The sequence below is a fragment of the Mustela nivalis genome, assembly GCF_964662115.1.
Source record: "Mustela nivalis genome assembly, chromosome: 10".
In the NCBI taxonomy this organism is placed as follows: Eukaryota; Metazoa; Chordata; class Mammalia; order Carnivora; family Mustelidae; genus Mustela; species Mustela nivalis.
The window spans coordinates 76077339-76104384 of NC_139029.1; the positions used below are offsets into that span (position 1 = coordinate 76077339).

General features: G+C 39.4%; 1 protein-coding gene across 7 annotated transcripts in view; it reads left to right on the top strand.

The window, feature by feature from the left end:
- The window catches only part of RPAP2 (RNA polymerase II associated protein 2), a 108808-nt gene that overhangs the window by 69817 nt on the left and 11945 nt on the right, over positions 1-27046 (top strand). For 2 of the 7 annotated variants that reach the window (XR_014300051.1, XM_082688681.1), the window contains exons 12-13: positions 15147-15298; positions 18329-18766. Coding sequence is in view for 5 of the 7 variants with exons in the window: in XM_082688681.1 (XP_082544807.1) it covers positions 15147-15288 (142 nt within the window). In the remaining 2 variants the exon portion in view is untranslated. Of the gene's footprint in view, positions 1-4587; positions 11792-15146; positions 15299-15492; positions 17540-18328; positions 18767-27046 lie in introns of those variants that run through there. The other 5 variants (XR_014300052.1, XM_082688683.1, XM_082688682.1 and 2 more) reach the window with 4 other exon arrangements.

Consider the following 27046-nt stretch of genomic DNA (forward strand, 5'->3'; position numbering starts at 1 on the left):
TGAGGAAGTAGAGTCAGCAAATTAGAATTCTCTGTTGAGAAAATCATAAGAGTAGGAAAGAGACTGAACAGTTTATTTTGAAAAGACACTTAAGCATGTTAAAATGGTCTGGAGAAGGAGCAGTAAAAAAAAAAATAATCTGAAATTGAGAATGAGATGGAGAGGTAGATATATATACAATGGAACAGGGTCCCAGGGGAGGCACAACGAAATGGGACCATGGTCATTGTCAGATGGAATAGCTTGAACAGGAGAGAACTATATCATCTGAGACTTAAAGAAAATAAGTGAAGAATAATAAATAAATTTGTAAGTAGAAGGGAGAAGTTTTTTTTTTTTATTTTATTATTTTAAAAGGTTTTATTTATTTGACAGAGCGAGAGAGCACATGCAGGGGGAGTGGTAGAGGGAGAGGGAGAAGCAGGTTCCCTGCCAGGGAGCCCAAGGTATTTATTTGACAGAGATCACAAATAGGCAGAGACGGGGGGGGGGGGGGGGGGATGGGGAGCAGAGAGCCCAAAGTGGGGCTGGATCCCAGAACCCTGGGATCCAGGGTTAAAGCTGGAGGAAGGATGGACTAGTTGAAGGAAGAGACACCTGGCAAGGAGAACTGTTTGGGAAGGCTCTGACTGCAGCAGTCTGGGCAAGTCCTGAAAGCCTAATGTAAGTTAGCAACACTGGGAAAGGAGACAGACCACTGGATAAGGGAAGATCCTTTTAATGACTAGTCTGTTATCAATATTTTCACTCTCTACCCAACCACCATCTCTTTACTCTTAGAATACAACTCATACCCTACTTCAGGAAAATTGAAGTTGTCAGGCATGACTTATTTATTTATTTTAAAGATTTTATTTATTTATTTGACAGAAATCACAAGTAGATGGAGAGGCAGGCAGAGAGAGAGAGAGGGAAGCAGGCTCCCTGCTGAGCAGAGAGCCCGATGCGGGACTCGATCTCAGGACCCTGAGATCATGACCTGAGCCGAAGGCAGCGGCTTAACCCACTGAGCCACCCAGGCGCCCCTGGCATGATTTAAAAATCTTTCCCTTGGGGCGCCTGGGTGGCTCAGTGGGTTAAGCCGCTGCCTTCGGCTCAAGTCATGATCTCAGAGTCCTGGGATCAAGCCCCGCATCAGGCTCTGCTCAGCAGGGAGCCTGCTTCCTCCTCTCTCTCTGCCTGCCTCTCTGCCTGCTTGTCCTCTCTCTGTCAAATAAATAAATAAAATCTTTAAAAAAAAAAAAAAAGAAAAGTCCTCTATTTCTTTTGGTGCCATCTCCCTCTTCCTAATTACCCAGAGTTTAAAGCCGACTTGTCCTTAATGCTTCTCTTGTGTTTATCCACCCTATCAAGTCAATGCTGAGTCCTGCCTTTGTAACTTCCCTTACCCAGTGGTCTGTCTCCTTTCCCAGTGCTGCTAACTTACATTAGGCTTTCAGGACTTGCCCAGACTGCTGCAGTCAGAGCCTTCCCAAACAGTTCTCCTTGCCAGGTGTCTCTTCGTTCAACTAGTCCATCCTTCCTCCAGCTTTAACAATAATCTCACTAAAGCTTAATCCTGATTAGGCCAGAAACCTCGTGATGCCCCACCTCCTACTATGTCATGTTGCTTGAAATGGAAGGCTTTCTTAAAGTGGTCCCAACCTGCATCTCCAACTTGGTCTCTTGTTTTCTTACATTGTGTCCACTGTTTACCTCTACAGACATCTTTGTTAGCACTCTGAACTGTGTTTAAAATGCCAGTTGCAGGGCACCTTGGTGGCTCAGTTGGTTAAGCAACTGCCTTTGGCTCCAGTCATGATCCTGGAGTCCCAGAATGGAGTCCCAGGACCGAGTCCCTTGTCAGGCTCCCTGCTCAGCAGGGAGTCTGCTTCTCCCTCTGACCCTCCCCACCTCTTGTGCTTTCTCTTGTTCTCTCTCAAATAAATAAATAACATCTTTAAAAAAAATAAAATGCCAATTGCCTTTTCATATCTGTCTGTCCTAGCCTGGAGGGCCCAGTTCAAATGTCACTGCCTCCTTAGAAGTGTTCCTTAACCTCTCAGGTAGAAATTATTACTTCCTTGAATAAATTCCTATAGATGAGACTATTCTTTGAGACTCTGCTACCTTCAGTTTTCTTACTTAGCTGTTTATGCAAAGATTTCATTTCCTTTGCTATTTGGTTTCTTTGAAATGTGTAGGTAACAGGTATAAGACATAATCAGAACTACTCAAATTTATTCTTTTGAGAAATTTACAGTACAACACTCATTGTACATTGGAATCACATAGGAAGTTTTTAAAAAATATCAATTTCTGATTCAGAGATTTTAATTCATTGGTCCGGTGGACATATGTAGTCTTTAAGTTCCACAAGTGATTGTAATTTGTACAGACAGAATTGAGAACCACTATCCTTAATTCCAGAGCAATTACTAGTGTACCAGAGCTATGCTAAATCAGTTGGCTTAGCTATGTCTGCTAGGATTTGCTTGTTTTAAGACAGTTCTTAGCTTTCTTCTAAAGTCTTCATTGGTTAATGGTGTTGGAAGGTACTTTTTGGCTGTCATAGAGAAAAGATTAATTATAAACAACAGACTTGTCAGTTTTCATTAGCACATTTTATTTTGCAGTCATAGATTTTAGAAATTATTTGAAGAACATATACAAGTGGGCCTTTGAAATCGTAAGGTATACTCAGTTCTCAAAATGAATCAGACATGTGAACTTGTGTGGTAAAGGTGGTTAGAAGTGTGGACTAGTGGGAGTACTTCTGGGTTATTTGCTCATCTCTTACTGACTGTGTGACCTTAAGAAAGTCATATCAGTCACAGAGCCAAACCTTACTGCAACTTCACAGAAAGGTTAAAGACCAACAAATTAGTCTCATAAAGGGAAAAAAAAAATCTTTTGACAAACTTGGAAATCACTGAAGCTTCATATGTTTGACTCAGTGGTTGAGATCCTGCCACAAAGGGAACAACTGGGAAAACAACTGGCATTTCTTCAAGGGAAACAAATTCATTTACTCCAATTTAGAAAGCCACCCACCTCCCCTACTAAAGTATCTGAATTCCTTGTCAGTTGTAAAACCGTGTTTACCTTCTACATAAAAAAGCATCAACAGCAGCTTAGGAAAGTGCCACGAGGTAGTTACCTGTGCACATGAGCCAGTCCATGTTAATACGTGGAAAAAGAAAAACTCTTCTTCCTCAGAGTGGCTTTTTTGGTTCTTTCCCTGTGCTCTGGTGTATTTTGTTACTTCAGGGATGAAGCCAGGGGCCACAGATTACACAAATGTTTTTAGAGAATCACTGACAGAGTTGAATATTCTTCTTCATTCTCCCCAGTAAAAAACAGGCAAGATGGAAAAAGAGTTACGTTGAACATGAAATCCTCATTACTTACGTGCTAAGGAGCCCTGAAGTAGATAAAATTCCTTTTCAAAGTTTATAATAGAAAATTTTTTTTTAAATCAGAGATAGGCATTTTGCAAAATGTCTTGGGTTTGTGTGAACCCTCAAATTTCTGAAAATAGATGACATTTCGACCCATTGTGTTACATACTGGTCTCTTTTGTTTCAGTTTTGAGTGTGTGTATGTACAGACAGAGGTATTCTGATTGAATCCTTTATCATTTAGCATTTGTTCTTGTAGAGAAGAAGGAGAAATCCCAACTCATTTTTAGAAGATAAAATATGGGTGAAGTAACAATTGTTACTACAGGAAGGAAGGAGTAACAAGACTTCATTGGGAAGCAAGATGCCTTTGTGATAAAGGTGTCCATTTTTAGCACTGTTCTTAGCCACTGTGACCCTGGATAAATCCCTTAACCTGTCCAAAGCCTCAGATACGTCAGCTGTCAGAAGGAAACTTGGTGGATAGATTGAGACTAAATCCCACTTAAGGAAATTAAGTGGTGGAATAGCCTTATAAAAGAAGACTATGCAGGTAAACCTCAGCTTTTAGAGTCTGCACTTAGCCAGGCCATTATTAGGAAAAATACTTCATCTGTCCTAGAAGACTTTTTTCGTTTTGTTTTCTTCGAAGCCCCCCAAGTGTCAGGTATTGTAGTATCTGTTCTGTTTTAATTGCTAAAGTGACAAGCCTAGTGCTGGTGCATGCTGCTTACCTTCTCCTTCCCAGCACTAGCTTCTGAAGGATGAGTGAGTGTTTAAGAATTTCTTTAAAGCCCAGCATTATCTTTTAGCAGCCTCTGCATGTTCATCACCTTTATGCACGGTAATCAGCAGAACAGGTTTCCCTATTGCAACAGAACTCTGTGTGAACCCAGTAATTTCTCAAATCTGATAGGTACAGAAAAGTATGTGGCTTTTCACTTCCTGTCCCTTCCTCCAACCCCAAACCAAAGAGAAGCATGCTTTCTGGTGACATTTATTCACATAGATGTTCTCACAGCTCTTTCTTCTCTTGAGGCTGTGTTGACTTTGAGAGTATCAGTCAGTGTCATTTTTCAACAGCCTACCATTTTTTATTCTGTGAGTTTGGAAATCAACAATAAAGACTCAGGAAACTCTAAGAGTTGTTGCTTTTCTTCTAGTTTTGAGGGTAAAGTTGAAGGATATCTATGCTATATCGTTTCAGGCAAGTGCCTACGTGATCTTCACACATATCACCCATATTATTCAGGAAGGGGTAATTTGGACTGGACTGATTTCTGGTGTTCCAGAAGCCACAGTATGTATTCTCCAGGAGGAATGAGTGCAATGAGCAAAGCAGTAGGGACCACAATAGGGAAGGCCATATAAAAATCTGGCTTCATGACTGACAATGATCACACTGCAGGACGTGTCATCCACTTGCTCGCTATACCACGGCTCTCTTTCTATAGCTTTCACAGTTGATGGGGTACACACTGCACACACACTTACAGGTGACTCCGCAGACGTTAGTGTTTGTACAGCTCTGAAACCTTGGATATAATACGGGGGTTTTTTAACTGCCACTTTTTAATTAGAAATCTCTCCTTGTTTCAGCTGTCAAACTGTGAAAGTCCTCTCACTACTGTGCATAATTCCTGTTAACCAGATGTTTGATAGCTCAGTCATAACAAATGGAAGGTACTTGTCCTAACCTGACTGGCATTCTCTCCTTCTGAGGTGAAGCATGTGTGGAGCAGTCTGCTAAATAATAGTCTTATCAATAAGATGCACTTGGCTTTTTGCTTTTGTTGTCATACCATTTACCATATGGTAAAGAACCAGTTATATAAGGCTCCTTGCCTTTTCAGAGTAGAGATTTGACTCCGCGGAGTTTTAATGAGAAGTTTCCTTTCTTCTGTGTGATTTCTACATTGCAAGGAATTAGGTCGTTTTTTTTTTTTTCTAATTATAATCTCCAGCATACAGGTTGTGGGAAGCCATATTTGTAGTGTCACCTCCAGAGGTTTTTATTCTTATTTAAAAGCACTTGAAAGAAATAATTGAAACATAAAAGTCTTTTGTTTTTACTCATGCCCAATCACATTTTCTGTTAATTATTTTAAAGGTATTTCCTACATAAAGCACATAAATACCAACTGGAGTGTATTACTGTTTATTCAAGTAGAAGTAGTTTTCGGAGCTTTATTTTTTGTTTATTGTGGCTTTCTTTAGTATTCAGAATTAACAAGTTTCAGGACTAAAATAGAGGCTTGAGTCCCTTTCAGTATGTAATAGCATGGGAGTTCCTTAATGAAAAAGTTAAAGTGTACAGATAAGGAGTTAAGAAGAAAGGAGGAGTCTCGGAGTCAGTTAAACAAAAAAAGGGGGGAGGAGGGTGTTTGATAAGATCCTGAGATAGTACATCAGAGATAGCACAGACTTGAAAGATTTTATTTTGTGGTATCTTTCTGTGAGGTGGGAAGTATGTTATTGTTTTGAAGTAATTAATTAGAACAATATATGTATTGGGGGGGGGGGCAGTACATTTTAGGAAAAGGAGAACCTTGAAGGGGGTTTAGGAAAGAATACCAATCTGAATAAGGAGCAGTCAGATGGCATTTATGAGGAAAGATTAAAGGACTTGAAATTAACTGAGAACTGTTTTCAAGAATATGAAGGAAAAATTTTAAAAGCCTGCCCCACAAAAAGTTCCATGACGGAGAAAATAAAACTCTGAAAGAGACGTTTAGTTTATATAGAAGGAACAATGGCTAGAATTTCAAGTTTGTTATCCATTGCAACATGCTATACACAGAAGTGTAGAATCTCCCTCCTTCAAGATCATTGAGGTAGTTATTTGCAATCTTGTGTAAAGGGACCAAATCACTACACTAAGGATCGAGTCTGTTTTCTTAGATCATATAAATCTTTTCTTTGTATTTATGTTTTTATTGAAGTTTAGTTGACATACAATGTTAAGTTAGTTTCAATTGTACAACATAGTGATTCAGCAGCTCTATACATTGCTATCCTCACCACAATTGTAGCTCCCATCTGTTAACCACACTATGCCTATTACAACACTGGGAACTATATTCCCTGTGTTGTACTTTTTATCCCTATGGCTGACCTATTGTATCCCACTTGCCCTCACCCCTCCCCTCTGGCAACCGTCAGTTTGTTCTCTGTTTTTATGGCTCTGTTTCTGCTTTTTTGAGTCTTTGGGTTTTGTTTTGTTTTTTTAAAGATTTATTTATTTATTTGATGCAGAGAGAGCAAGCAAGCACAAACAGGGGGAGTGGCAGACAGAGGGACTGGGAGAAGCAGGCTCCGTACAGAGCAGGGAGCCAGACACAGGGCTCTATCTCAGGACCCTGGGATCATGACCTAAGTTGAAGGCAGATGCTTAACCAGCTCAGCCACCCAGGCACCCCGGTTTTGTGTTTTTGATTCCCAAATATAAGTGAAATCACACAGTACTTATTTTTCTCTTTTTCTTCTTAGCTCAAGGTCTTCTAGATCCATCCATGTTGTTGCAGATGTCAAGCTCTCATTTTTTTATGGCCGAGGAATAATCCATTGTGCATGTGTGTATATAAATACATACCCAATTTTATTATCTGTTAGTGGACCCTTGGGTTGCTTCCCTATCTTACCTTAGCTATTATAAATAATGGTGTGGTAAACCTACAAGAACATATCTCTTTTTGAAATAGTGTTTTTTTTTTCCTTTGGGTTAATACCCAGTAGTGGAATTACTGGATTATATGGAATTTCTATTTTTTGTTTTTTAAGAACCTCCATACTGTTTTCCCCAGTGGCTGTAACCAATTTACATTCCACCAAACAGTTCGTGAGGGTTCCTTTTTCTCCACATCCTCACCAGTGCTTGTCATTTTTGTCTTTTTGATTCTAGCTTATCTGACAGGTGTAAGGTAGTATCTTTTTGTAGTTTAGATTCGTATTTCCTTGATTTTGATGTTGAGCATCTTTTCATCTGCCTGTTGGCCATCTGTAGTTCTTCATAAGGATTTGTCTTTAGGTCCTCTGCCCATATGTAAACCAGATTGTTTTGTTTTTGGTGTTGAGTTGTATAAGTTCTTCATATGTTTTGAATATTAACCTTTTATCAGTATAACATAATAATATAACCTTTGCATAATATAATATAACCTTTGCAAATATCTTCTCCCATTCAGTAGATTGCCTTTTAGATTTTTGCATCCATGTTCATCAGACATACTGGCCTGTACATTTCTTTTTATTTAGTGTCTTTGTCTAGTTTTGGTAGTGGGGTAAAGCTGGCTTCATAGAATGAATTTGGAAGTTTTCTTTCTTCCTGTTTTTTGGAATCATTTGAAATGAGTACTTGGGGCGCCTGGGTGGTTCAGTGGGTTGGGCTGCTGCCTTCAGCTCGGGTCATGATCTCAGGGTCCTGGGATCGAGCCCCCATCGGGCTCTCTGCTCCGCGGGGAGCCTGCTTCCTCCTCTCTCTCTGCCTGCCTCTCTGCCCACTTGTGATCTATGTCTGTCAAATAAATAAATAAAATGTTAAAAAAAAAAAAAAAGAAAAGAAAAAAATGAAATGAGTACTTACTCTTATTTAAATGTTTGTAGAATTCACCTGTAAAGCTACCTAGTCCTGGACTTTTGTTACTGGGAGATTTCTGATTACTCCATTTAGTTTTGTTACTAGTAATTAGTGTGTTCACATTTCGAATTTCTTCCACTTTTTTGGAAGATTGTATATTTCTAGAAAATTATCCATTTCTTCAAGGTTGTCTCATTTATTGGCATATAATTTTTCATACCAGCTTCTTAAAATCCTTTGTATTTCCATGTTGTCCATTTTTCTCATTCATTCCTGATTTTACTTGAGTCTTTTTTCTTTTGATGAATCTGGCTGGAGGATTATCAATTTTATTTATTTTTTCATAGATGCATGTCTTAGTTTCCATTGATTATTTTTTCCTTTTTTTTTTTTTTAAGTCACAATTTCATTTAATCCTGCTCTGGTCTTTATTTATTGTCTCCTTCCTTCCACTAATTCTGGGCTTCATTTAGTTTTCTTTTCCTAATTCTTTTAGGGCTAAGGTTTGATTGTTTGAGATTTTTCTTGTGTCTTGGTAGCCCTGTATCACTGTAAACTTCCCTCTTAGAACTGCTTTTGTTGCATTCCAAAGACTTTGGACCATTGTGTTTTCATTTCCATTCATCTCCCTGTATTTTTTAATTTCCTCTTTGATTTCTTGGTTGACCTGTTTGTTGTTTAGGAGCCTGTTATTTATCCTCCCCTATGTTTGTGGTCTTTCCAGACTTTTTTTTTTCTGGTATTTGAGTCCTGGTTTCATAGGATTGTGGTTGGAAAAGATGCTTGATATAACTGAAATCTTTAATTAACTTATTGAGATTCACTTTATGGCTTAATATGTGATCTGTTCTGGAGAGTGTTCTGTGTGCACTTGGAAAGAATGTATATTCAGCTGCTTTGGAATGAAATATTCTAGGTATATCTCTTAAGTCCATCTGGTCTAATATATCATTCCAAGCCACTGTTTCCTTATTGATTTTCTGTCTGGATGATTTACCCATTGCTGTAAGTGTAATTTTAAAGTCCTCCGCTGTACTGTATTACTGTTATTTTCTCCCTTTATGTCTGTTAATATTTGCTTTATTTAGGTATTCCTGTGTTGGGTGCATAGACATCTACCATTGTTATATCCTTTAGTTGGATTGATCCCTTTATCACCATGTAATCCCCTTTGTCTCTTACTACAATAAGAGACTTTGTCTTAAAGTCTCTTTTGTATAGGTATTCCTTTCTTGGCTTTTTTTTTTTTTTTTCACTTTCATTTGCATTTTTCCATCCCTTTCAATCTGTGTCTTTTGATCAGAGAGAGGTGTCTCCTGTAGGCAGCATAATAGATGGGTTTTTTTAATCCAATCAGTCACCCTGTGTCTTTTGATTGGAGCATTAGAACATATACATTTAAAGTTGATAGGTATGGACTTACTGCCATTTTGTTAATTGTTTTCTGGTGGTTTTTATAGTTCTTCTCTGTCCATTCTTTTAAATCTCTTCCCTTGTGATTGGTGGCTTTCTTTAGTTTCAGGCTTGGATTCCTTTAAATTTCTGTGAATCTTTTAAGGATTTAGGTTTGTGGTTACCGTGAGGTTCATATATAACATCCTAATTATATAGTGATTTGTATTAACTTGATGGTTGCTTAAGTTCAAACTCACTCTGAAAGCACTGCATTTTTCCTGTTCATGTTTTATGTATATGTCATATTTTACATCTTTTTTACTTTCTGAGTCCCTTAATTTAAATATAATTGATTTTACGTTTTTAAAAAAATTATAATTCCAGTATAGTTAATATGCATTGTTTTATCAGTTTCAGGTATATAATAATAGCAATTCAGCAATTCCATACATTACTCAATGCTCATCACAGTAAATGTACTCTTAATCTCCCTTATCTATTTTACCCACGTCCCCTCTGGTAACCTTTGTTCTTTGTTCTTAACAGTTAAGATTCTATTTTGGGGGGCTGTCTCTTTTTTCCTCCCCTTTGTTCATTTGTTTTCTTTATTAAATACTATGTATGAGTGAAAACATATGGTAGTTGTCTTTCTCTGACTGGCTTATTTTGCTTGGCACTAAACTCTAGATCCATCCATGTTGATGTAAATGGCAGGATTTCATTTTTACAGGTGAGTAATATTCTACTGTGTGTGTGTACCACATTTTCTTTATCCATTCATCTATAGATGGACACTTGGGATGCTCCCATATCTTGGTTATTGTAAATAATGCTGTAGTAAACATAAGGGTGTATGTATCCCTTCAAATTAGTGTTTTCATAATCTTTGGGTAAGTACTAGTAGTGCAATTACTGGATCATAGGGTAGTTCTATTTTTAAGTTTTTGAGGAACCTCCATACTGTTTTCCACAGTGGCTACACCAGTTTGCATTCCCACTAAGAGCACACAAGGGATCCTTTTTCTTCACATCTTCATCAGAACTTTTTTGAGTTATTTTAGCCATCTGCCAAGTGTGAGATGATATCTCATTGTGGTTATTTGCATTTCCCTGATGAGTGATGTTGAGCATCTTTTCATAGGTCTGTTGGTCATCTAAATGTCTTTTTTAGAGAAATGTCTGCTGATTTTATTACATTTGTCTTCTAATATTCATACTAGCTTCTTCAGTGATTGACCTATTAACTTTATGTTTACTTATGAGGTTTTTTCTTTTCATAATTTCCTAATTATGACTTATCTTTTTTTGCTTAGAGAAGTCTTTTTAACATTTCTTGTAACGCTGGTTTAGTGGTGGTAAACTCTTTAACTTTTGTCTGGGAGACTCTATAATTCTGAATACCCTTGCTAGTTGGAATATTATTGGTTATAGGTTTTTCCTTTCAGCCCTTTGACTATATCCTACCACTTCCTTCTGGCTTGCAAAAATTCTACTGAAAAATCAGCTCATAGCTTCATGGGGTTTTCCTTACATGTAACCAGATGCTTTTCTGTTGCTACTTTTAAGATACTTTATCTTTACTCTGACATTTTAGTTATCAAGTGGCTCGGTGTAGATATCCTTGGGTTCATCTTGTTGGGGCCTCTCTGTGCCTCCTGGACCTAGATGTCTGTCTCTTTCCCCAAGTTAGGGAAATTTTTAGCTATTATTTCTTCAAATTTTCTGTCCTCTTCCTTTTTCTGGGACCTCTATCAAGTGAATGTTAATACACTCAATGTTGTCCTAAGGATCTCTTAACCTATGCTCATTTTAAAAAATCCTTTCAGGATTTTGCTCTTCAGCTTAGACCCTTTTCATCACCCTGTTTTCTACATTGCTGATCCTTTCTTCTGTATCTTCTCATCTACTGTTGATTCCCTATAGTATATTTTTCATTTCAGTTACTTTATTCTTCAACTGGTTGGTTCTTTATACTTTTTTATCTTTGTTGAAGTTCTGAGTTTATCCACTCAAGTCCAGTAAGCATCTTTATGACTATTACTTTGAGTTCTTTATCATGTAGATTACTAGGCTCTCTTTATTTTTCTGAAATTTTGCTTTCTTCTTTTGAAGCCTATTCCTCTATCTCATTTTGTTTAATTTTCTGTGTTTATGTAAATTACACAGAACAGCTATTTCTTAGACTTGAGGTAATGACCATGTGTAGGAATATGTACAATGTAGACTGTTCCTGTGACTTTAGCTGAATCCGTAACAGATGTAGGCTGGGAATCCTGGTGTGTCCTAGCCATGAAGCATCCTGGTGGGATGGCTGGAGCCAAAGTGGGCAGCAGGCAGTGGAAGTGGGGCATCCTGGCAAGGTGGAAGGAGCTGAAGCATAACCAGGTGGTCCTTGGATACTGCATGCAGGGGGCACTATGCCAGAACAACTGGAACCAAAGTGGCATTGGGCTAGGAGTCACAGGGTGCTCCGTGTAGAGTGCACCTTGATGGGACAGCAGGAGCTGAAGTAGGTTGGGCCCGGGGATCCCAAGGCACTCCATGCAGGGAGTACCCTGACAGGATGGCTGGAGCTAAGACAGATGCCATCCAGGAGGGCTCAGGGCTCTCCGCACTTGGGGCACCCTGGCAGGTCAGTTGCTGCTGAAGCAGGTTTGGGTTGGGAGGCCCTGGGCCACTCGGTACAGTTGGTGAACTGGTGAGTCATCTAGAGCTGAAGTGAAACAGGTACCGGCCTAGGATGCCACACGATGATTAGGCCTGTTACTTGGCAAGACAGGTGGAGCTATAATGGGTGCTGTCTAGGGGTGGTTCATTGTGTACTGCACTGGGGCTACCTTAGGAAGACCGCTTGAGCTCTAGCAGGTATGGGTTGGAGGGCCACCTGTAGGGGCAGCTGGTTTTGGTGGAGTAGGGGGCTTGGCTTACCAGGGAGGTGGCTAGGGTACCCAGACCCTGCTTTTATCTTCTATGAAGGGGAGGAGGGGAACCATGGCCCTCACCAGCATCTTAGATACTAGTGTGTGCAAGCAGCTCCCTGGCCTTTTGGAAGATACCCTAGGGCTCATTCCATTATCTCCAGTTGTTCTTTTAATCTACAGCCTTTTTTCCTGTGCAGCAAGGCAGCTGGGGCTAGTGTGGTCTAAGGCACTGAGGCTCACTGAAGCAGCAGCCAGCTTGGATACCTGTACCCTGCTCCTGTCTGCTGTCAGGGTAGACAGAAAATAAAAACAGTGATGCTGGCCAGTACCTGGGACCCAGGGAGAGTGTTTGAGCAGCTCCCTGCCATTTTTCAGATGCCCTGTAGCTGGTTCCTTTATATTTTAGGTGCCCTTTAAAGTGCATCTTTTTCTTCTGTGCCACAAGGGCTGAGCTGTACTTCTGGTCCCTTGGTACTTATTATCTTCCCCACTGCACTTGGCAAGATTGGGGGGGGGGGTAGATTCCTGTTAACTATGTCTCCGTCTCTCCAACCTTTCTCTGCATGGTCCCTTGATTCCTGTTCAGTCAGTCCTCAGTTCTACAGGGGGAATTGCTCAACATGTAGGTGTAGATTCACTGTGTTGTGGAGGAGGTGAGCTGAGGGTCTTTCTAAGTCAATGTGTTGCCTCCTTCTTCTTTATAAACAAAACTTTAGGTGTCTATGAACACATAATGAAGCTATAATAGAAAAATTTTAACCTTATAAGTTTGCTAGAGAAGTATCACTGTTCTTAAAATACTTTATAACCCTGGCACTTGATAGAATGATTCTTAAAAGCTGTTTCGTAATCCTCTCATTTTCTATTCTCATATGGGCACATAGGTTGAGAAATCTAGTTATAACTATTTACTTATAATTTGAGGGTTAAATTTTTTTTTTTTAAGATTTTATTTATTTCTTTGGCAGAGACAGATCACAAGTAGGCAGAGAGAGAGGAGGAAGCAGGCTCCCTGCTGAGCAGAGAGCCCGATACGGGGCTCGATCTCAAGACCCTGAGATCAAGACCTGAGCCGAAGGCAGAGGCTTTAACCCACTGAGCCACCCAGGCACCCCTTGAGGGTTAAATTTTAAAACCTACTAATGGCACTTTGAGAGGTAACTGAGACTTTGTTTTCATAAAAGAACCAAATACTAGTCTCTTTGAAAATCAGCAGGTGCCTGTGTGGCTCAGTGGGTTAAAGCCTCTGCCTTCAGCTCGAGTCATGGTCCCAAGGTCCTGGGATCGAGCCCCAGGTTGGGCTCTCTGCTCGGCGGGGAGCCTGCTTCCCTCTCTCTCTGCTTGCCCCTCTGCCTACTTGTGATTTCTGTCAAGTAAATAAATAAAATCTTAAAAAAAAAAAAAAAGTCAGAAATTGTTTTGGATGTGCCACTGACTTCTTGGTTTTATTTTAGCTTTAGTTATCCAGTCCTCAGTAACTTTGGTCTTATTGCGGGGAAAGAGCAACTATATTTGTGTGAGAAATGCCAGAGTTGACTTCTGGGTTCCACCTTCACTATAGGAAGATGCCTCAGGAAAAGCTGGCCACAAATGCCTAAGTTTGCCCAAGTGCCCAGATTGGGCTTGGCATTGGAAAGCTTGTGTTATCCTGTTGCCTAATGACCTTTGGAGAATACCTGCAGATAAAGCCCATTAAAATGTCAAAACCTGGTATTGCATTCTCCAACTGTAAAGAAATAGAAGAGAGGTGGGGAAGCAATACACTACAGTGGATTTCCCGTGTAGAACTCTGGATTTCACTGGGTGTTGGAGTCACCTAGTCTCCAGTTCTTGCTAAGATACCTTGAGGGATAGAGAACTTACCACCTCCTCCAAGTCCCAGCTATCTTTGGACAATGTGACAAATATTTCCTTTTACTTCTGCTTTCTATATAAGATGGCTCAGCAAGAAAGCAATTTCTGAAAAAGTAACATCTCCTCTTCCACACTTAATACCGTCAAGTTGCTCTACTCTGATTCCTTGAGTCAGAGGTTTATTTTATTTATATTTGATGTGCCTGGTGGCAGTGACCAGTGTTAAGAAAGTGCCTGGAGGACCTTCGTGGTAAGTATTATTTGAGGACAAAAGAATTTTCTCCCCAAAAGCTTTCCAGAAATATAACCTGCAAAGGCTCTGTGAAGCATGCTCTCTGGAGATTATACATAACCTATACTACTTATTATATGTAGTTATATATACAGTCTATGGAAAGTAATGGTCTTAATCTTTGATTAGTAAGCATGACTTTTAAAAAGTGAATAATGTCATTTCATTGAAAATTACTTTTGAGAATATTATATGCAATCAATTATGAGGGTATTTACTGGAAGTGACTTGGGAAAGAAGCTGAGTGTTCTTTAAAAGTTTGTATTAAGTGCCTTATAAGATGTAATTCACCTATTTAGTGTTTTAGAAATAAAAATGTTAAACAGGATTACCTTTTAGATGAAACCTTATCATTATTTCTTTTAATTCAGGTGATATAAACATTCTCTCTGGTTTTAAAGTAGTTCTCACCGCTAAGCTTCTTTCCACAGCTTCTTTTTCTGAAGTAGAAAGACTTCATTTTCATTTCTGAGAACTTGGTAGCTTTTCCTGACATAATGAAGAACATGTTATAGATTCGGGCTTTTAGGTTCCTTTCCAACTTAAGAATATGTTTGATCTTTCATTCTTTTCCTGAGATTTCTCCTCTGCCTTTATTACTGAACCCTTCTGTCTCTGGGAATTTTGCTATATCTGTGACAAAAAATCCCCTCTGCTGTGTAAAACACAGGAGCCTCTTAGTCCTCCTTATTTCATGGATATGCATTTAATATTTTTGGTCTTTTCAGACTGACCCCAATTCTTGGCATTCAGAAGCATTCTCAGGAGAATGTCGTGTTTACACAGTTTATAGAGACTTTGCTTGAAGAATTACATTTAAAGAATGAAGACCTTGAAAACTTAACCAACATATTTAAAACCAGCTGTTAACCACGGAGTGGTGAGTTGGATTGTGTTTTGTTTTTTCATTTGTTGCCTGTTTGGAATCTTTTTTCATATTCAGAATTTTTAAAACCAAGTATAGATCTCAAGATGTCCTCAGTTTGCTAAAGAAGAACTTACTATCCCTTAGTCCTCAGTTGCCCTATCACTGTGTGTCCTCTCTTGTTACTCTCTGCCCCTCTCTTCTGCCAGCTTCACACTCGAACCTAGACCATGCTTCATGTGCCATCTTACTGGTTGAAGTAAATTGCTCTTTCCAGGGAAGAAACCTCACTACTGCAGCCATCCACTGAGAACGTCCTCACCCAATTCCCTCTTTGAGGAAACCATCCCCAACCCATTCACTACTTCAGTCATCTCCTGAGCAGATAACTAGGTGAATGTCTAATTCCCACTGTTGAATCCTAACGCTGTTCCACACAGCCCTCCCCTCATCTCCCAGCTTCTTGCCTCTTCCACAACTACCAGAGTGTCCCCTTCCTCAGGCTGCCTTCGGCATACCTCTCTCTCCCTTTCCTCCACTTCTCACTTTGCGCTCTCAGGTGCTCAGATAGTTACTGATGTAATGTTATGATTGAAGACATTCAGCTGAAACTACAAGTGAAACCCTCCCAGGAACATTTTCTTTTTTTAAACTTTCAATTTCAAGTTATACAAACTTGTTATAAAAATTGAACAATACAGAAGTGCATAGGTAATTTAGAAAAGGAGAACCCACCTCTTACTCTGCCTCCAATCCTGTCTACTTTACAGAAACACATTTGATATATATCATTTCATGTTTTGTAAAAACAGAACCAAAACACTCTTCAAGCACATTTTTAAATATATGAGAAGAATTTTGGTAGGGAAAAAAGAATAGCATCCCTTTATTGAACATGCTCAAAAATTGAATGTTAGGAGTCAGCACTGTCCTTGCCTCTCTATTTATACTCACTGACTTTTTCATATGACCCTGTTTGCCCAAGAACTTTGTAAAACAAAAGCTTTTACTTAGGGAATGGGCTTAGACTGGCCTGTGTAGCCATCAATTTAGAGGCCCTTCTAAGAATATAGTGGAGTTGGAGTTTGTTTTATTGAGCTTTAGATACAGAAAATTGATCTAAAAAAAAAAAAAAAAAAAAGCCTTAACCAGAGGTCCTTCCAGATCTGTTTAATAGTACCAAGTAAGAATCATTTTAATTAACATATTTAAAAACTTGTATGTAAACTGATGTTGAAAGTCCTCAAAAGTACTTTCACACCAGTAGATGTTTTAAGTGGACTTAACATTTCCTCTGTGATCACTTTTTACTTACCACAAATAAACAATGTAAATCATCAAAGGTAAGCCTTTGCTAAACCTTCGTCAATATTATAAGGGATTCTTAATAATTGAGCCCTCGTACATAATTTTCCCTATGAGAAAAAGAGATAGCTGAGAGTAGGTAGATCAGTTTTTTTTCTCTCTACATGATTTTTATAAATCATAAGTCCACTTGTATATAAAGACTAATGTCTAAAATACTTGCTACTAGTAATTTAATACTGAAAAGTTTGTTAACGTTTTTAGTTGCAAATTTTAAAAATCCAGCTTTTCTTATGATTGAATGATAGTCATCTTTTGCTGCTTAACAGTTTACTCCAAAGACTTTTTTTAAAAAAATCTCACATTTTCTATGAGTCAGGACGCAGTTTAGCTCTGGGCTTCGGGCTCACAGTCTCATGAGTCTTCAGTGAAGCTATCTGATAAGGCTACAATGTCGTCTGAAGGCCCAACTAGAGGAAGATCCCCTTCTAAGGTCACTCTTTTCATTGTTGGCAGGACTTCCCTGCTCACAGGCTGGTGCCCTCAGGGCCTCAGTGTCTCACTGGCTGTCATCCAGGGACCTCTACATAGTGTACCCCATACTTGTCATGTGCCTTACCCTCATAGTGAGCAAGATGGAAGCCACACCTTTTTGTAACCAATCTCAGAAGTGACATCCCATCACTTTTTTCATGACAAGTTAGAAATTAATCACTAGGTCCATCCCACATTCAGGGTGAAAGGACTGCATAATGGCATGAATACTAGAGATAATCATTGGTGGCCAAGTGACATAATTGTTCAGGAGTTCCCAGCTTCGTTTGTCGTATATTCCAGTATCTTGGTAAGAGTCTTGAACTTCACATTAATTGAGGGCACCCCTGAACCAGTGCATGTGCCCATGGGATTGCTATAAACTAACCCAATCATCCTGACTAGGGAGGGGGGAGAGAGGAGGATTTTCTTTCTTTTTTTTTTTTTTAAAGATTTTATTTATTTATGTATTTATTTATTTTTTTTTTAAGATTTTATTTATTTATTTGACAGAGAGAGATCACAAGCAGACGGAGAGGCAGGCAGAGAGAGAGAGAGGAGGAAGCAGGCCCCCTGCTGAGCAGAGAGCCCGATGCGGGACTCGATCCCAGGACCCTGAGATCATGACCTGAGCCCAAGGCAGAGGCTTAATCCACTGAGCCACCGAGGCGCCCCTTATTTATTTATTTGACAGAGAGAGATCACAAGCAGGCAGAGAGGCAAGCAGAGAGAGAGAGAGGAGGAAGCAGGCTCCCTGCTGAGCAGAGAGCCTTATGCAGGGCTCGATCCCAGGACCCTGGCTTAACCACTGAGCCACCCAGGCGCTCCTAGATTTTATTTTTTGACAGATATCACATGTAGGTAGAGAGGCAGGCAGAGAGAGAGGAAAGGAAGCAGGCTCCCTGCTGAGCAGAGAGCCTGACCCGGGGCTTGATCTCAGGACCCTGGGATCGTGACCCGACCTGAAGGCAGAGGCTTTAACCCATTGAGCCACCCAGGTGCCCCAAGGAGAGGATTTTCTTACTGACCTAGACCCATCATAGCCTTCCCTCAAGCTGAATGTGAGTTGGGTCTATTCCATATAAACCACTATTGCTACATAATGAGGAAAAAATGCAGTGTGTACTGGGAAGACAACAACAGTGTTCCCAAAAGCTAGTAAAATATTTTAGATGTTTTATTTAAACTGTCTTTTTCGCTTCACAGGTATAATCCATGAAGACCAAATAGAAGATGAGCTTCTATTCATCATTTCTGGAATTCTAGCCATAGTAATGTTCTGGTGGTAACGGATAACTAGCTTTGTTCCAAGAAAGACCTTTACCTCCTTAGATTTCAGCCGCCTGGATCCCAGTCCCTAACTGTACAGTGGCTTCCCCTAGATAGAGGAGAACCACTTTTCCAACAAGGATAACCAAATCCTTGCATCCCTAGCTGTAAGACATAGTATTTCTATTTAATTGAAAAATGAAAAATGAAGTCGTAAGTTGAAACTTCAATAAATATTGGCCTTATTTTTTTCCTGGATGATTCCAGCCATTATATTGGTTGGCGAAACATTTGAGAACATTCCTATTTTGACATCACAATCTAAACTGTAGATTCTAAACAGTAAAAGGTTCAATAAATGCAATGTAAGATGAAGCCCTTTGAAAGTCTAATCATTATTCTTTTAAAGAAACTGCTATAAAATAGTCCTGAACAATGTGGTTAATCTTACAAGTCTAAAACAGGAATATTCCACAATTTTCTGGACTTGAAAAAAAAGGGAACTGTAGTTTGTTTTCAGAGTTTACACAGCTATTTCAAAATGTCTGTCATCATGCAAGCTACAAGGCCTCCAGAGCAGTTAAGGTAAGGGGAAGGGGGACTCAGACAATTTGGGAAGCTTTACTGGAGGGCCAAGAAACAAAATAAGAATCAGATCTACACTCCTGGACACTTGAGGAAGTGATAGCTGCTAGAAGTCTAACCATGGAAAGGGTCCAGAAAGCAGCCTTCTGGAATGGGGAGCTTAATAGATGAGAATCTACAAGTTCAGTAAGTCACAGACTACAATAGACAGAAATCAGTTGTTTTTGTATATTAGCAATGAAAAATTCAAAAAGCAAGAAAATTCCACTCAAAATAGCACCAGAAAGGATTTAGTATTTAGTAAATTTAACAAAAGAAGTATAAGATTTGTGGGGCTCCTGGGTGGCAGAGTCAATTAAGCATCTAAATCTTGATTTCAGCTCACATTCTGATCTCCGTGTCTTGAGATATGAGCCATGGGTCAGCTCACACGGAGTACGGCATCTGCTTGAGATTTGCTGTCCCTCTTCATCTGTCCCTCTGGCTCCTGCTCTCTCTCAAATATTTTAAGGTTGGGGGGGGGGGGGCATCTGGGTGGCTTAGTCCGGGTAAGTGTCTGACTCAGTTTCTGCTCAGGTCATGGTCTCAGGGTTGAGAGATCAAGCCCCATGTTGGGCTCAGCACTCAGCGTGCAGTCTGCTTGAATATCTCTTTCCCTCTCCTTCTGCCTTCTGCTTGTGTGCTCACTCTAAAATAAAAAATCCTTAAAAATAAATAAAAGCGTAAAACTTCAAAAAGAGAGGCGCCTGGGTGGCTCAGTTGGTTAAGCGTCTGCCTTCAGCTTGGATCGTGATCCCAGGGTTCTGGGATCAGGCCCCATTTCAGGCTCCCTGCTCAGCAGAAAGTCTGTTTCTCCCTCTCTGTCTCTCTGCTACTCCTCTGCTCATACTCTCTCTCAAATAAATAAAAATAAACATCTTTTTTTAAAAAGTTGTATAATGAGGGGTACCTCGGTGGCTCAGGGGGTTAAGGCCTCTGCCTTCGGTTCAGGTCATAGTCTCAGGGTCTTGGGATTGCGCCCTGCATCAGGCTCTCTGCTCAGTGGGGAGCCTGCTTCCTCCTCTCTCTCTGCCTGCCTCTCTGCTGACTTGTGATCTCTGTCAAATACATAAGATCTTAAAAAGAAAAGGAATAGTGTTAAAAAAATAAATAAAAGTTGTATAATGAATATTATGAAACAGAAACATTAAAGAAGGTGTAGAGATATTCCATGTTTATGAATTAGAAGTTTCGATTGTTAAGATGATAGTCCTCCCCACATTGCTAATAGATCACTACAATCCCTCTCAAAATTCCAGTAGGCTTTTTTGAAATATTTCAAGCTGATCCTAAAATTTCTAGGGAAATACAAAGGATTTCCAAAATATCCAAGACAGTTCTGAAAAACACTTCCTGATCTCAAAACTTACTACAAAGCTATAGTAATCAATACAGTTTGATACTGATAGGCATAAAGATCAGTACAGCAGAGGTTCAGCTGGGAAGATGGCCAAGTAGGAGGATGTTAAGCTCTTCTTGCCCCATGGATACAAGTGGGTAACACATCAGTATAAACCCAAAAGATGACCTGAAGCCTGGCAAGATAAACCCCACAACTAAATAAATGGTAGGCAAGAGGCCACATAGAAGAAGGTAGAAAGGGCCACGATGTGGTCTGGGAGCAAAGTGGACTAGGGCCATCCCCAGTGGGAAGGGAGCCTGTAGCACAAAGGACAGAAAACCAACTTTCACACTGGGGAGCCCATAAATGGGGAGGATGAATCCCCATAATACTTGCCTTTGAAAGTGAGAGGAGGCCAATTTCTTGAGTTCCTACAACCCAGTGGGACTTAAAAGGCTGGAATTTTTAAATCAGTGGCCTCAATTCCAGGAGAGCCTGGAGGGTATTAGGAAGCAGAGTTCCCGTGCCTAAAGAATCTGAACAGATGTAGCACAGAACCAGAAGTTCGAAAAACACCAGGGGTAGATGGGAAGAAGGATTTGTTCATCTCAGGACATGGCCTGGAGAGAGGGATCACAGGAAGACCCATCCAGAAACAAAGGAGCTGACAGGTTCGATATCCCTCCATCCCCCACTGCCCCCCACATAAATAGTAGATGCCTGTAGGAATGATTGCAGCACCAACATTTATCACCTAACTTGGCTTACACAAAGCCCCACCCCTACACTTCTGTGAATCCACTCTTCCCAGTCACCGTCACCTTAGTCCAGTTACTGTAGGCCCCCTCTCCGAAAAGACTAGTGGAAACCTTGCCAACACCACATCTGACTGGCACATTGTGCAGAAATTCCGATCTGGGAGCAGATCATTTCACTAGCAGACCACCACACACCTTGCTAAATGCTGCCCACAATAGGCAAACACAGCCTCTGCAGACAACTGGACTGAAGGAAAAAAAAAGAGGGCAAGACAACAGTAGAGCACACACAACACCCATAGGAGACATTCCCTGAAGCACCAGGCCCCGGAGAACAACACTGCACCAAAAGACCTCTTCTATATGAGGCAATTATAGTTAAGAGCAAGAGAAGTAGCTGACTTTCCTAACACAAAGAAACAGACATAGGAAGTCAGACAAAACAAGGAGACAGAGGAATAGCTCTTAAATGAAAAAACAGGAACAAACCACAGCATGAGATCAAAGCAAAATATAAGTGATAGGCCTGATAAAGTATGATCATAAAGATACACATTAGACCTTAGACAAGAATGGAAGACATCAGTGAGACCCTTAACACAGATATAAAGGAACTAATGAGAGATGAACAACACAATAAATGAAATTTAAAATACACTTGATGCAACACATAGCAGGCTAGATAAAGCAGAGGAAATAAAAATAACGACTTGAAAACAGTAATAGAAAGTAACCACGCTGAACAAAAGCAAGGAAAGAAAATTGTGCAGATTGAGAATAGGCTTAGAGAATTCAATGACTCCATTAGTGTAATAATGCATTATAGGGATTGCAGAAGAGAGAAAGGGTGGCAGAAAATTTATTTAAATAATAGCTGAAAAATTCCCTACACATCCAGGAGACACAGAAATCTCCCCCATACCCTACTAAATTCAACCCAAGGAATTCCACATCAGACACGTAGTAATTAAAATGGCAAAAAGTAGCAATAAGGAAAAAAAAATTACAGCTTTTTCAGCAGAAACTTTTCAGGCCAGAAGGGGTAGTGGGATATATTCAAGATGCTGAAAGGGTAAAACCTAGAGCCAAAAATATTCTATCTAGCAAGGATGTTGTTCAGAATATAAGGAGAGATAAGAACTTCTCAAAAGAGGAGTTCATGACCACTACTAAACCAGCTCTATAAGAAATATTAATGGGGACTCTGAGTGGAAAGGGAAAACCTTAGGTTGAAAGCATGAAATGTAGGAAAATGCAAAAGCAGTAAAAATAAGCATTTCTCTTAAAAAAAAAAAAAAAAAAAAAGTCTGTCAAGCCTGGTGACTGGGTGGCTCAGTCAGTAAGGGTCTGCCTTCAGCTCAGGTCATGATCCCAGGATCAAGCCCCACATTGGGCTCCCTGCTTAACACGAACCCTGCTTCTTTCTCCCTCTTCCACTTCCCCTGCTTGTGTTCCCTCTCTTGGTGTGTCTCTCTCTGTCAAATAAATAAATAAAATCTTTTGGGGGGGGGGAATCAGTCAAGGGATTCATACACACACAAAAAAGATGTAAAATATGATACCATATAACTGAAATTTGTAGGGGGAAAAGAGTAAAGAGTAAAGAATGTTTGAACTTAAGTGACCATCAACTGCTATATGCAGAAGATACCTAATGTTATCAAATAAAAAAAAAAAAACAGTAACCAATATCAAAGAATAAAAAGAAAGGAAATCAAGTATATCACTGAAGAAAGCCAATAAACCATGAAAGCAAGGATCAGAGAAAATCTACAGAAACAACAAATAAGCAACAAATTGGCAATAATTACTTACCAATAATTACTTTGAACATAGTGACTAAACACTCCAAATCAAAAGGTATAGGATGATAGAGTAGATTAAGGAAAAAAGAAAAAAAAAAAGATCCATCTTTCTGCTGCCTATAAGAGACTTGTTTCAGAGTGAAAGACACCTGCATACTAAAGGTAAGGGAATGGAGATATATTTATCAAGCTAATGGGTGTCAAAAGAAAACTGGAGTAGCAATACTTAAATCAGACAAAATAGGCTTTAAAATGAAGACTGTAACAAGAGACAAAGACAGACACTATATACCAAGAAAAGGGATAATCCAACAAAAGGATACAATAATTGTACATATTTATGCACCCAAAACGGGAGCACCCAAATAAATAACAGGTATAACAAACATGAAGTAATTGATAGCAATACAATAACAATAATGGACTTTAATACCTCACTCACATTGATGGACAGAACATCCAAACAGCAAATCAATAAGGAAAGAATGACTTTGACACACTGGACCAAATAGATTTTACAGACATATTCAGAATATGCCATCCTAGAAGAACAGAATACATATTCTTTTCAAGTGCATATGGGATGTTCTCAAGACTAGATCATATTGTTAGGCCGCAAAATAAGTCTCAACAACAACAATAAGAACAAAATAAAAAATAAAAGTCATATTGTGCATCTTTCCTACCACAACAGGATGGAAATCCATCACAAGAAAAAAATCTGGGAGAGAATACAAATACATGGAGGTTAAATAACATGCTACTAAACAGTGAATGGGTCAACCAAGAAGTCAATGAGAAAATCAAAAATTACATGGAAACAAATGAAAATGAAAACACAATAGTCCAAAATTTCTGGGATGGAGCAAAAGTGGTTCTAAGAGGGAAGTTTACAGAAATACATGCCTACCTCAAGAAGCAAGAAAACTCTCAAGCTACCTAACTTTAAACCTAAAGGAGCCAGAAAGAAACAACAAATGTAACCCCAAATAAGTAGAAGGAAGAAAATAATGAAGATTAGAGCAGAAATAAAATAGAAACTTAAAAAAAAAAAAAAATAGAGGGCGCCTGGGTGGCTCAGTGTGTTAAGCCTCTGCCTTCGGCTCAGGTCATGATCTCAGGGTCTTGGGATCGAGCCCTGCATCAGGCTCTCTGCTCTGCAGGGAGCCTGCTTCCTTGCTCTCTTTCTGCCTGCCTCTTTGCCTACTTGTGATCTCTCTGTCAAATAAACAAATAAAATCTGTTTAAAACAGCAACAAAAAGACAGCTGTGTGGTGAAAGCCCCTCCTCTTCCTCTTCTGCCTCCTCCTCCGGGCCTCCTGGCCAGAGCCCCTCCTCTTCCTCCTCCTCCTCCTCCTCCTCCTCTTCCTCTTCTTCTTCCTCTTCTTCCTACTCTTCCTCCACTAGTTTTTCTGGCCAGAGCACCTCTTCCCCTAAGTTTAGTGGTTTGGGCTCCATCTCCACTCCTAGTCCTGCGAGCCTGAGGCGTGCTTTGCTGCCAGAGCTTGATGCCCTGAGCCCCCTCTCTCCAGGAGAGGAGGCTGAAACAGGGAGCATGCCTTCCTCCCCTATACCTCCAATGGTGTGACAACCACAATTTAAAAAAATAAATAAATAAATAAATAAATAAAACAGCAACAAAACAATAGAGCAGATCAATGAAACAAATGATTGGTTCTTTGAAAAGATCAACAAAATGGGTAACTTCAGCCAAACTCATTAAAAAAAGGGTGGGGGACCCAAGTAAACAAAATCACTAGTGAAAGTGGAGAAATAACCAACACCACAGAAATACAAACAATCATAACAGAATATTAAGAAAATCTAAATGCCAACAAAATGGACAACTTAGAAGAAATGGATAAATTCCTAGAAACCTATTTATGTTACCAAAACTAAAGCAGGAAGAAATAGAAAATTTGAACAAATGGACAGTAATTAAATTAAATCAGATAATCAAAACACTTCCAAAAACCAAAAGTCCAGGATCAGACAGCCTCATAGATGAATTCTACCAAACATTTAAAGAATTAATACATATCACTTTCAAACTCTTCCAAAAAATACTAGAGGAAGGAAAACTTCCAAATTCAGTCTATGAGGCCAAAACCAGATAAAGACACCACTAAATAAATAAATAAATAAATAGATATGCCAGTATCACTCATGAATGTAGATGCAAAAATCCTCAACAAAATATTAGCAAACCCAATCCAACAGTACATTTAAACAAAAAAATCATTCACCACAGTCAAGTGAGATTTACTACAGGATGCAAGGCTGACTCAATATGTGCAAAACAATCAATGTGATAAATTAATAAGAGGATAAAAACCATATGATCATTTCAGTAGATGCAGGAAGAGCAACTGACAAACTACAATTCATTCATGATGGAAACTGTCTGCACAGCAGGTCTAGAGGGAACATACCTCAACATAATAGAAGCCATATGTGAAAAACCCACAGCCAGCATCAGACTCGGTGGTAAAAAACAGAGCTTTTCCCTAAGATCAGGAATAAGACATGGATGTCCACTGTTACTTTTTTTTTTAAGATTTATTTTAGAAAGCATGCATGAGTGAACACGCAACAAGGTGGCAGGAGGAGAGGGAGAGAAACTTTAGCAGACTCCACACTGAGCACAGAGCTTGATGTGGGGCTCAATCCCACGATCCTGAGATCACCACCTTAGCTGAAACCAAGAGTCTGACCCCTAACTGACTGTGGCACTTAGGTGTTCTCATTACTTTTATTCAATGTAGTACTGGAAGTCCTAGTCACAGCAACTCAATAACATAAATAAAAGGCATCCAAATTTGTAAGGAAGAAGTAAAAGTTTTACTCTGTAGATGACACAATAGTATATATAGAAAATCCTAAAGACTCCACCAAAAAACTACTAAAATGAAAATGTGAATTCAGTAAAGATACAGGATACAAAAACTAATGTACAGAAATTTTTAATAATGAAACAGCAGAAAGAAATTAAGAAAACAATCCCATTTACAATTATACCAATAATTATAAACTATCAAAGAATAAACTTAATCAAAGAGGTAAAAGACCTGTATTTGGAAAACTATAAAACATTTGTGATATTGAAGATGAAACAAGAGGGGTGCCTGGGCGGCTCAGCCAGTTAAGCATCTGACATGGGCTCAGGTCATGATCCTAGGGTCCTGGGATTGAGCCCCAAATTGGACTTCCTGCTCAGTGGGGAGTTTGCTTCCCCCTCTGCCTCTGCTCCCACCCCTGCTCATGCTCATACATTCTCTGTCAAATAAATAAAATCTTAAAAAAAAAAAAAGATCACACAAATGTAAAGACTATTCCATGCTAATGAATTGGAAGAACAAATATTGTTAAATGTCTATAGTACTGGGGCACCTGGGTGGCTCAGTGGGTTAGGCCTCTGCCTTCAGCTCATGTCATGGTCTCAGGTTCCTGAGATTGAGCCCCGCATCTGGCTCTCTGTTCAGTGGGGAGCCTGCTTCCTCTTCTCTCTCTGCCTGCCTCTCTGCCTGCTTGTGATCTCTGTCAAACAAATCTTAAAAAAAAAAAAAATGTCTATAGTACCCAAAGCAATCTATATATTTCATACAATCTCTATCAAAATACTAATAGCATTTTTCACAGAACTAAAACAAACAATTCTAAAATTTATAGTGAACCACAAAAGACCTTGAACAGCCAAAGCAATCTTGAAAAATAAAAAACTAGGGCAACTGGGTGGCTCAGCTGGTTAAGCATCCGACTCGATTTTGGTTCAGGTCATGATCTCAGGGTCATGAGATTGAGGCCTGCGTCTCGCTTTGTGGTCAGTGGGCAGTCTACTTGAGATTCTCCCTCTCTTCCTGCTCTTCTTTGACCTCTCTCCAATAAAAAAAAATCTTTATCTTGTGTGTGTGTGTGTGTATTATGTTAGTCACCATACAATATATCATTAGTTTTTAGTTAAGGAGGGCACTGGGGGTTATAGGTAAAAAACAAAAAAACAAAAAAAACTTTGAAAAAATTGGAGGTATCACAATTCCAGATTTTGCTATATTGCAAAGTGGTACTAATTTAAACAGTATGGTACTGGCACAAAAACTGACACATAGATCAATGGGATGGAACAGAA